General features: G+C 27.9%; 1 protein-coding gene across 8 annotated transcripts in view; it reads right to left on the bottom strand.

The window, feature by feature from the left end:
- The window catches only part of LOC145202104 (pseudouridylate synthase 7 homolog), a 39,056-nt gene that overhangs the window by 15,557 nt on the left and 11,280 nt on the right, over positions 1-12,219 (bottom strand). For all 8 annotated transcript variants that reach the window (XM_090082297.1, XM_090082300.1, XM_090082295.1 and 5 more), the window contains 6 exons: positions 11,789-11,977; positions 11,360-11,581; positions 10,081-11,202; positions 9,693-9,771; positions 8,681-8,783; positions 8,340-8,581 (listed from right to left, as the gene is read on the bottom strand). In XM_090082297.1, the coding sequence (XP_089938423.1) occupies positions 8,440-8,581; positions 8,681-8,783; positions 9,693-9,771; positions 10,081-11,202; positions 11,360-11,581; positions 11,789-11,977 (1,857 nt within the window). In that variant the 3' untranslated portion in view covers positions 8,340-8,439. The remainder of the gene's footprint in view (positions 1-8,339; positions 8,582-8,680; positions 8,784-9,692; positions 9,772-10,080; positions 11,203-11,359; positions 11,582-11,788; positions 11,978-12,219) is intronic.

The raw sequence follows: 12,219 nt of genomic DNA, 5'->3' as shown, positions 1-12,219 counted from the left end.
ATTAGTAAAAACATTAATTGTCAAAACTTCAATTGAAACAACTTTCATAAAAAATTAGAACCTTCTTTAACCAGGAGTTTTTGCAACAAGTTTTTACTGGAAGAGCCTTCAAAAGTACTGAGTTTTGCAGATAAAGTGTAAAATGACATGCAAAATTCTCTATATCACTATTAGTAAAAACATTGATTGTCAAAATTTCAATTGAAACAACTTTCATAAAAGTTTAGAACCTTCTTTAACCAGGAGTTTTTGCAACAAGTTTTTACTGGAAGAGCCTTCAAAAGTACTGAGTTTTGCAGATAAAGTGTAAAATGACATGCAAAATTCTCTATATCACTATTAGTAAAAACATTGATTGTCAAAACTTCAATTGAAACAACTTTCATAAAAGTTTAGAACCTTCTTTAACCAGGAGTTTTTGAGACAAGTTTTTACTGGAAGAGCCTTCAAAAGTACTGAGTTTTGCAGATAAGGTGTAAAACAACATGCAAAAATCTCTTTATCACTATTAGTAAAAACATTGATTGTCAAAACTTCAATTGAAACAACTTTCATAAAAGTTTAGAACCTTCTTTAACCAGGAGTTTTTGAGACAAGTTTTTACTGGAAGAGCCTTCAAAAGTACTGAGTTTTGCAGATAAAGTGTAAAACAACATGCAAAAATCTCTTTATCACTATTAGTAAAAACATTAATTGTCAAAACTTCAATTGAAACAACTTTCATAAAAAATTAGAACCTTCTTTAACCAGGAGTTTTTGCAACAAGTTTTTACTGGAAGAGCCTTCAAAAGTACTGAGTTTTGCAGATAAAGTGTAAAACAACATGCAAAAATTTCTTTATCACTATTAGTAAAAACATTAATTGTCAAAACTTCAATTGAAACAACTTTCATAAAAAATTAGAACCTTCTTTAACCAGGAGTTTTTGCAACAAGTTTTTACTGGAAGAGCCTTCAAAAGTACTGAGTTTTGCAGATAAAGTGTAAAATGACATGCAAAATTCTCTATATCACTATTAGTAAAAACATTGATTGTCAAAATTTCAATTGAAACAACTTTCATAAAAGTTTAGAACCTTCTTTAACCAGGAGTTTTTGCAACAAGTTTTTACTGGAAGAGCCTTCAAAAGTACTGAGTTTTGCAGATAAAGTGTAAAATGACATGCAAAATTCTCTATATCACTATTAGTAAAAACATTGATTGTCAAAACTTCAATTGAAACAACTTTCATAAAAGTTTAGAACCTTCTTTAACCAGGAGTTTTTGAGACAAGTTTTTACTGGAAGAGCCTTCAAAAGTACTGAGTTTTGCAGATAAGGTGTAAAACAACATGCAAAAATCTCTTTATCACTATTAGTAAAAACATTGATTGTCAAAACTTCAATTGAAACAACTTTCATAAAAGTTTTGAACCTTCTTTAACCAGAAGTTTTTGCAACAAGTTTTTACTGGAAGAGCCTTCAAAAGTACTGAGTTTTGCAGATAAAGTGTAAAACAACATGCAAAAATCTCTTTATCACTATTAGTAAAAACATTGATTGTCAAAACTTCAATTGAAACAACTTTCATAAAAGTTTAGAACCTTCTTTAACCAGGAGTTTTTGAGACAAGTTTTTACTGGAAGAGCCTTCAAAAGTACTGAGTTTTGCAGATAAAGTGTAAAACAACATGCAAAAATCTCTTTATCACTATTAGTAAAAACATTAATTGTCAAAACTTCAATTGAAACAACTTTCATAAAAAATTAGAACCTTCTTTAACCAGGAGTTTTTGAGACAAGTTTTTACTGGAAGAGCCTTCAAAAGTACTGAGTTTTGCAGATAAAGTGTAAAACAACATGCAAAAATCTCTTTATCACTATTAGTAAAAACATTAATTGTCAAAACTTCAATTGAAACAACTTTCATAAAAAATTAGAACCTTCTTTAACCAGGAGTTTTTGCAACAAGTTTTTACTGGAAGAGCCTTCAAAAGTACTGAGTTTTGCAGATAAAGTGTAAAACAACATGCAAAAATTTCTTTATCACTATTAGTAAAAACATTAATTGTCAAAACTTCAATTGAAACAACTTTCATAAAAAATTAGAACCTTCTTTAACCAGGAGTTTTTGAGACAAGTTTTTACTGGAAGAGCCTTCAAAAGTACTGAGTTTTGCAGATAAAGTGTAAAACAACATGCAAAAATTTCTTTATCACTATTAGTAAAAACATTAATTGTCAAAACTTCAATTGAAACAACTTTCATAAAAAATTAGAACCTTCTTTAACCAGGAGTTTTTGCAACAAGTTTTTACTGGAAGAGCCTTCAAAAGTACTGAGTTTTGCAGATAAAGTGTAAAATGACATGCAAAATTCTCTATATCACTATTAGTAAAAACATTGATTGTCAAAATTTCAATTGAAACAACTTTCATAAAAGTTTAGAACCTTCTTTAACCAGGAGTTTTTGCAACAAGTTTTTACTGGAAGAGCCTTCAAAAGTACTGAGTTTTGCAGATAAAGTGTAAAATGACATGCAAAAATCTCTTTATCACTATTAGTAAAAACATTGATTGTCGCTACCACTATCTACAAATCAGCAGACAGCCAGCAATTTAAATTGCTGTCGGCTTGCATTCTTTTCGAATTTTTAAGAAAAACAAAAGATATCATTGGGCAATATTCCATTGCTGATTTAGATGCCATAGCCTATTACGATGTCTTGGATAAGACTTGGTATCTGTTTAAGGAAGAAAAAAAACCTGAAAACTTATCCACCATGATAAGTTATACGCATTTAGGCAACAATTCAAACGCTCCAATCAATGATATTGCCTTTTACAGGTATGATTGGGATTGGCAACCCGATAAACCTATCACGCCGTGCAAGGTAAAAGAAATTGATTCATGGTACTCAAAGGAAGAGTTTATCATTTGTCCAAACTTTAACTTAAGATCAAACGAAGAAATCTTAAAGAACAGTGATTCCCAACATGGGGCGCACACCCCACTGGTGGAGCATAGGAAACTTTCAGTGGACAATTATAAAATTTGTTTAGATTCTAAAAAAATTCCACTTAAATAAAAACTATTGTTAACCATGTTTTTAATTTGCACTCTTTAATTTTTTATTTTATTTTATAAATCATTGACTTTCATTTCCAAAAATTTTAATTGTCATTGAAAATACCTCAGTTAAAATCACGTTTGAGAAAAAATTTATATTCTAAATATTTATAGATACTTTAGAATACTAAATATTTATAGATACTTTAGAATTGTGTTGCCCCCATAAAATTACAGACTTAAGAAAGATCAAAATCAAGACAACTAAAATAAAACAATTTTTTGAAAATCAAAAAAGACAGAGAACTGACATGGGCCCATCTAGTCACCATTCCTGAATTTTTGAGATCTTGTGAACCTAGCTGACCTCAAAAAACCCTTTCAAGGTATAATAGTGTAGATGCAATAGTACAATAATACATAGTTGCAAAAATCTAATCTTAAAGAAGTTAGAACTTATAATTATGGTAAAAACCACAAATGACAATGGTATTTTGCATTTTTACAGTATATCAAGCACCACTTTTCAAGTATATATTTTTAGAGTAAACAAATATATTCAAATATATGAACTAATTATGATTTTATTTCATTATTTGCAACATCAAAAAAATTGAAACCTTACAAATATGGGTTTACATTGCTACATAAAAATTAAGTTGCTTATGAAAATAGAGTTAACTGATTTTAAAACATTTAATAAAATAAGCATTTAAAATTTAAAACTGGAAGTTGGTCTCTAATATGAATAGATCTTTAAACTTTGAAAATCAACCTTCAATAAAAAAGTTATGACAATTTTCGCTTAATAAAAAATAATGATTATTTTTTTGCCAATTTTGCACTACTTTTGATCAAGTTTAAAACTTGATGGATTTCTTTCTTAGTTTCTTGACTATTTTTATTAATCCAGGAACTTCACTTCAATATGCAGAAAAATCAAGTTTCAAGCAAAATTTGTTTCTGATTACTTTCAATATCGAAATACATTCTTTGTTGCGAGAATTACAAATCTCACCTCAGTGTTTTATGTTTCAAAAAGCAAACTATAAAATTTATTGTGAGTTCATTACTTAAAATTAAGGTTGAGAATATTACCCAACAAGAACGTGATTTTATTGGTATGAAATGTTTTGCTTTAGACTTGTTACAATCAAATTTTTTTAATTAGAATTTTCTGATTTTGATTACAATTTTGTTGAAATTGTAATAAAAGTACAAGTAGCATAGCATTTTTGTAAATTTTTTTTTTTAAGAGTATTATATAATCTACTGAAAAATGCAAGTTGTAAAAAATAGCGTATAAATTGTTATTTGATTCAGAAATTGCTCCTCTTTGTTTGAAATAAAGTTTTGTACTGATTTTTTTGATTTTTTACTGTTTCATGTGAAAATGTTATAGTAGCATATATATAAAATGATATATACATAAGAGTTTTCTTTTTCCATTTCTATTATATAAATATTAGATTTAAAAAAACATTTCTTAAAAACATTTTTTTTTTGCTTGTTTTAACTTCTAATTATTTTAAAATTAAGTGACCAATACTGATAATTGATACTGGATCTCAGGAGACAGACTTTACATAATGACTTTATTACCTTCTTGCTTTAGATAAGCTAATGCAATAATCTTTACGTCTAAACTATTATCTTTAAACCTTTGTTCTGCAATTGCTTTCACCCTTTTGTCTTATTTTTAAAAGTAGAATCTCTTAAAATCTATTTTGTGAAAATCTAAATCAAGCTAGAAAAAGTAATGTTTTTTATAATATGTTTTCAGCATATATAGATATTAAACTTATTTAAATACAAAAATTTTGAATGTTTAGCTTTCTTAGGAATAACTACTTTTATTTATTGCAATTTGTCACTATACTTTTCATCCTGCATATTCAAATTTGTTGTTTTTCAGAAATATAGAGTTTAATATATTGTAAAAATACATAATACAGCTGTCATTTGTGGTTGTTATTATAATTGTAAAGTAAGAATTTTTCAACTCAATTTTCTCAGTCCTTTAAGATTAGAGATCAGCAACTATATATCATTATTCCATTTGGTCTACCTTTTTGTACCCCCATAGGGTTTTCCCAGGTAAGCCAAGTTTGCAAGATCTCAAAAAAACTCAGGGGTGGACACCTTGATAGGGCCATGCCATGTCAGTACATATACTATGATCAGCAAAATAAAAATGGATACAAACAAATTTACAATAGTAAGATGATGAGGGGGCTTTGGTTAAGCAGAAAAGCATGGAAATTTATTGAAGAATATGCTATTGTATTTGAAACCCTTCACTCAGCAATGCAAGATTTCCAAAGAATTAATTATACAGAGTGTCTGGAATGATAATGGCAAATGGGATTTTTGGAATATTTCATAAAACATTTCCTCAATTTTGATAGTTTTTTTCTTTTATCTTAAAGCAAACTTCTCCATCTGTCAAATAATATAAAGGTAGTTTTGAAAAAGTTGATTGTAAACAAAGTGTATTTGGAAGTAGAAGTAAGAAAATTCATTTTGTGGCAAAAAATTTGTTATGTTTCTATTACACCACTAGCAAAAAAGAATTATGTTCAAAGGAAAACTGTCAATCATATCATCAAATTGTATAATGAAGTTTTTGGATTGGAAAGATAGTCCACAAACTAAGAAAGAAGTCCATCAAGTTTAAAACTTGATCAAAAAATGATCAGGGGGATTAATGCAAATTCAGATAACTCCATTGATGATATCAAAAAAAAAACGTTCCCAACTCAACAATCCAAGAAGTCAAAATGAAAAACGGCTACAAGAAGCCGAAATTCCATATAATATCCCAACAATTTTGCAAAGGCTAAAACTGTGGTTGAAAACTGCTATGAGAAAAGCTTTATGAAAATCAAAAGTACATTATAATGGATAATGAAATCTACTGCAAAGTTGGCTGTTTGATGCCCCCCCCCCCCCCGGCTGGTAATTTTATACAACCCTAAAAGGAACAAAGTCTGACATTTTACTAATGACAACTAAAATTGAAAAAATTAACAAGAAAGTTATGGTCTGGCAAGCCATCTGTTTAACTTGGTTTCAAAACTTAGCCATTGTTTTCTGCTTGTCTTCAAAGTTTATGTAAAAGAACTTTTAAAAAGCTGTCTTATGTCTATTTTCTGAAAGCATGATGATCTGCTCGTTTTCAAGTCTGATCTTGCATCTTTTGATTACTTAAGAATTGCAATTGGATAAGATTAACAAAATGGCCTCAATTTTTTCCCAAGAACAATGATCCAGCCAACATGCCACAACTTCATCCAATTGAAAACTTTTGGACAAGCATGAAACATGAGCTAATAAGAAGGTCAAAAATGCAGCAGACATCAATTAATTTGAAAGGAATTTGGGTTCTGGCATCACAAAATTTTACGAAAGCTGTTGTCCAAAAGCTCATGCAAGGTAGCCACACTAAATTATGATCAGCTCAAAGATGATGTTTTCTAAAAGCTTTACTATATTTGGAGATAAACTTGCTTTAAAACAAAAAGTTTTCAAAATCAATTAAGTGGTTCTCAAAATATTTTTTAAAAATCCCATGGGTAATTATTATACAAGACAGCCTTAAGAATAAAAGACTTTTGACTCTTATTTGAGACCAGACCAAATGCAAATAAAAGTGCAACAACTGACAGAAATAATCAGTTACAAAGCAACCTTATTGCTGCGTTGAAAAATCATTATCAAGTATTTTTTAAATGTGATGTGTTTTTAGTAGCTTTGTTATTGGATCTTTACTTTACATGGATCCCAAATCATAAAGTTATTAAAGATTCATCAAAAAATAGCTGAATAAAGAACTACTCAATAACACCCATCAAAGACAACAGAAGTTCTACAATTTCCAGTTTAAAGTCAAAGAGAAGATGAATTTAAAGGTCAATTTGAAGGAACAACAGGAGAAGGAGCATTATTAAGGTCTGGCATTTAAAACAACTTGATTAAAAGTGAAAAGAAGTTTATGATATAACTTAAGTTGTAGGTGAGCAGGTAAATTTATAAACATTTACTATTATAAGCTTAAATTTTTTTAATGAAAATCTGAATAAAGAGAACATACCTAAAGAAACCTGCTGATAATATATAAACACTGCTAAATATTTCTTTTTTGGTTTCATAATAAGCTTTCTTTTTTGGTTTCATAATAATGTGGATTTAAATTTCATTTGATCTAGATTTATGACAAAGAAATGTTAGAGCATTGTGATTGGTTTCAGATAAGGTGTTTTACAGCAATAGTTTTGCTTTTTGAAAAAGAACCAAACAGGTATTTACTACATATTTGTTATCATTTATATCATTTTAATGATTATTTTAAAAAAAAAAAGTTCTTAATAGAGTTTAACACAGAAAAAAAAAGTGAAACCTTGTAATCAAAAAAGCTATTATAACTGAACATAAGTAGTTTCAGCACATGCATTGAAATTATTAATGAAAGAAATTTGTACAGCTGGCTTTCACAAATTTTTAGCACATTAAAACATATTTTAACTATTGAAAATTTACAAACTTTTCATTGATTTTTTTTACATTCTTCAGTTAGTCGTATATTAATTATTATAATGTCTTTTGCATTTCTTAATCACAAATAAAAATAAATAAGATTATCACACATAAAAATAAATAAGATTTTCACTACTAAAAATAATATATTAATAATAAGCCAAAACAATTTTTTTGCTACTCCTTTAAGCTTCGTGAACATTTTGTTTTTCAACACCATTGAAGAAATTGTTAAATTATTTTATATATATATGTTAGGATAGGGTTAAATAAGAAAAAAATAAAATTTACCTTAAAAGACAAGCTTATAATACAGTTATGATAAATATAGGTTTATATTTTTAACATTTAAAAATCTGTTTTGAAAATGTTTAGTGACAAAAAAAAAAATGTGCAAAGAAACATTTTGAGCAAACACAGAGAATCTTCATTCTAAAAAAATCTAGAGATTTTCATACTCATTTAAGAAAAATATCATTTGTCTAACTTAAATTATAAAATCTTATTTTTGGCTTTTTCTTGATACAGTTGATGCTTTATCTAAATTTGTTACCATTTGTTGCAGCACTGCAGTAGAGACAAATTGCAGTCTATATATTATGGTTTTAAAAAAATAACAAAAAGGGTAACTTGTAACCAGAGAAGTAATCCTCACTTTTGAGAGGGTTTCTTATGGTTACAAGTTTTCAGAGTTGTGTTCATGTTAAAGTGTTTAGAATAAAAATAAAATTACAAAAGTTCAATTTCAAAACTTTTACTGTTGAATTTCTTTAAAAGAACTTCTGTTGTACTTTTGTTGTACTTCTGTTGTACTTTCGTTGTACTTCTGTCTCAGCAAAAATAATGCAACTGATAGTTTCAATCTACACTACTAGAATCAGCTCCATTAGCAAACTGAAGTATATTTAATCTTCCATTGTATATAAACTTCATATGCTGCTGAGCATCAGAAAGTACTTCGTTAAAAATAGAGTTCCAATGCTTGTATTTTGATGCCAACCTTAAGCGTAAAATAAAAATTTATTGAAACTTGAAATTTAAATTTGGATAGTATTATCAGCTATTACATTTTTTTAATTATCATGTTTCAGAAACTCACCTCCTAAAATGTTGCAACAGTATTTGCAATGTTTCTATGTGATATGATTTAATTAAAAGTTGGTTATATCTTTTAACTTCTTCTATATCTTCTTGAAATGGTTCTATGTTTAACAATAAAATAAAAAACAATTTACAAAATATAAATAACAATATAAAGTTTGGAAAGAATTTAAACAACTTAAGTTTATTGCACCCCATGCAAGGTAGCATTAATAATAAAATATCATTTCTTACTCTTACAACATAATTATCCTTTTTTTTTTATGAAGTAATGACTTGAATACAAATTATTCAGAATAAGAATTAGTGTAAATTTTGACATTTTATACAATTAAATAAATTTTAAGAAATCATGAACATATTTTTATTCATTTTTGATGTTTTGTAATGAAATGGCATATAAGGTTAGATTTTTTTGCTTTTAACACTAAGTCTAGCATAATCCATCCACATAGCAGCTACAAAGCAGTTTTAAAACAGAGATTTTTTGTGTAACAAATTTTAAAAAGAAAAATGAATTATGCAATAATTGGTTTTGAGACAATAGGGTAGTCTATTCACAAGTCAAGATGCTGTACTGCATAATTGTTAACAATTATTAATAATTATTATAGCATAGTTATTTGCATAATTCATCAATTAATGAAAAAGCTAAAAATCAAATATTATATCATTATGTCCAATTTGCAAAGAATTAATGTTTTCAACTTTTCCAAAAACTTCTGAAATACTCATATCAAAGAAAAATTTTAAAATCCTGATTACTGAAATTTGAACAAAGTTACCTGAAAATTGATGTTAGAAAAGCTATTGTTGCTATTATAGCGACCAATGAACTGATAAGAATTTTAATTTTTAGTTGAATGACTTGTTTGTAAGCTTATTTCCTTTTTGTATTGTTTTTCTTCAGAATAGCTTTTTATTGAAAATATTTTTATACATAAAAGACCTTTTTTTAATTTATGGGATCTGCACAGAGAAATCCAAGAAAGACAAAAAACAGTCTTTACCTGTTTCTAACTGGATCCATTTTTGAAAATGAGTTTTCAGTTCACTGATAGATGTTAATCCACAAAAAATTGGTATAACCTAAAAAAATTAATCTTTAAATTTGAAGTATACATGTAATTAAACATGTGTGGGTAATAATAGTGCGTTGTTTAAAAAAAATGTTGCAGAACTCAAATAATGAATATTGTCAGGAAAGGAAATAATCTTGTAAATGAAAAATATAATTATATTTAAAAAAAAAACATAACTTAGTGATTATAACACAAATTTTCTTCATTTGTAAAATAATTTTTTTCTGCTTTAGCACATAACTTATAACACAACATAAGCAACTGAACATTTACTTGAAAAAAAAAAAAAAACTGTGAATTAACAACACTAAAGTACCTGAACAAGTTTTACTTGTAGAGGAATTTCTTTTTTAGCAGTGATTTGATCAACATTTGTTAAAAACCTCTGTTTTTCTTTGTTACGAATGTTTCTATTCTTATTTGAACGTGCAGCCATCATTACTTCTCTTTGCAATTCAACAGGTAACTCGTTAAAAACAGAAAGATCTAATTGAGAAGGTGATAAGATATCAAAAGAATTACTATTGGTTCCTTCACAGTTTGTTACTCTTTTATCTGACGATACCACAAGTGAGGGAACAATTGAGGGTATAGGTGTACTGGCTCCAATATCCTTGAACGTTGGAGTAAAACAGGGAATTTCTTTTTCCGTTTGTTTCAAAACATCAGAGCATGTTTCATTTTTTCTTACTCTTTCAATGGACTGCAAAAGTTCATTTTGAATGTCTTCAGGCAAGGCTTTCATAAAAGATTCATTTAGCTGTGAAGGGAAAAAATATATATCACTAACACCATCAGTACCATCAACATTCTTTTGTAATGAAAGGGAAACAACTGGCTTTTGAAGTGGTGCAGATATTGCTGGTATTTGTAGTGATGTTGACTCTTCTGGCTTTTGAAATAATACAAATGATACTTGATTTAAGTTTGTTTCTGCAGAATGGTTATTTTTAACTTCACTTTGTACTTGATTTGTAGGTTTAAAATCTTTCTTTTTGTACTTAGAAACTATTTGTACGCTCTTCATTTCAGCAACTATTTCCTTTCTGATCTCTTCAGGTAGTTCATTTAAAGTGTTGATATCAACACTTGAGGGAGAAAGTAGAAGTTTTTTTTCGTGAGTGTTTGTTAAAGAAGAAACTTTCATATCCCTGTATTTGGTTGAGTCAAATAACTGATCAATCTTTCTGGGTCTTCCTCTCCTACTTTTCCCTATTGAATTTTTATTTTTATCAGCAGGACTTTTTTCATTGTTTTTTTTTTCAGGACTTTTTAAGTTATTTTTATTTGTTGAGCTTTTCATTAAAGAGGTTGGCTTAGACATTTTTAAACTTATTGACTTGTTTTTTGTTGTAGTTGGAACTTGTTGTAAAAGCTCTTCGCGAATATCTGAAGGTAATTGGTTCAATACAGAAAGATTCCATAAATCACTTTCCCCCTTAAAAGAAATAATTTTTATAAAGTAATTAAATGTCATTTCTTATCTTAATTATATGTCTTAAGCTCATAATTTTAAGTAAAAATGTAAAATTATAAGTATACAGTTCATCATAACTATGTTAATTTTGTTATAAAAATGAAAGAGTAACGTTTACCTCTGGTTGGCCTTCATTTGATGACTTACCAGTCAAAGAAAATGCTAGAGGTGGTTGATGAAATATATTCTGCTCTTTATTAGTCTTTGAAAAATGCTCTTCCTCTAAAATAGCATCATCATGTTTAATCTGGTTATTATGATTGTTAATGATCTCAGATGTATTTGCAAATTGAAACAAATCAACAGCAGTGTTTTGAGTAGCATCTGTTAACTTTGTTACCTTCAAGAAATAACAAAAAAAAGAATAAAGGACTCTTCCCTAAATCCCAATATATACAAAGTCTTTAAACTCAAACATAGCTCTACTACATCAACCTTAAATACTTTAGATAAAACCTTACTCTTTATAAACTTACAAGTATATCTGGTATACATAAAAATTTGGATAAAAGGGCAGTAATATAATGGCAATTAAACTGAAACCTACCTGTATTCCCATTCCTCGAATATCCTGTGCACTAACAGTAATTGCATGCAACAGTTTAAAGCAGTATTGAGAAAGCAGCACAGCACTGTTAGTAGGAGTAGGAAGAGTAACTGACTTGGATATATTATCACATAAACCATGCCCCATATATTTCAGAGGAGCACCTTCACCTTTTTGTCGAGTCATCATCTAAATATAAATCTTTTAAATTAAAAAGACTAAAAAACTAGCATCAAATATTAATCAAATCTTTTATAGATTCTCTGATAAAAAATTTGTAAAAGTTTATCAAATTATGATAATGTGAAGTTGAAGTAGCAAGTTAGAAAACAGGTATCTGCTAAATGTTAAAACTATGCTAGACATGATTTAACACCATTTAATCTTTTTGAATTTTTTAATTTAGTACTATTAATTTTTTTCATTCCTTT

This window comes from Hydra viridissima, unplaced genomic scaffold, assembly GCF_058129835.1.
Source record: "Hydra viridissima isolate aposymbiotic clone 2 unplaced genomic scaffold, HvirCarnegie_v1 scaffold_3, whole genome shotgun sequence".
NCBI classification, from domain to species: Eukaryota; Metazoa; Cnidaria; class Hydrozoa; order Anthoathecata; family Hydridae; genus Hydra; species Hydra viridissima.
The sequence above is the reverse complement of the archived record's forward strand: the minus strand, read 5'-3'. Positions and strand labels throughout refer to the sequence as shown.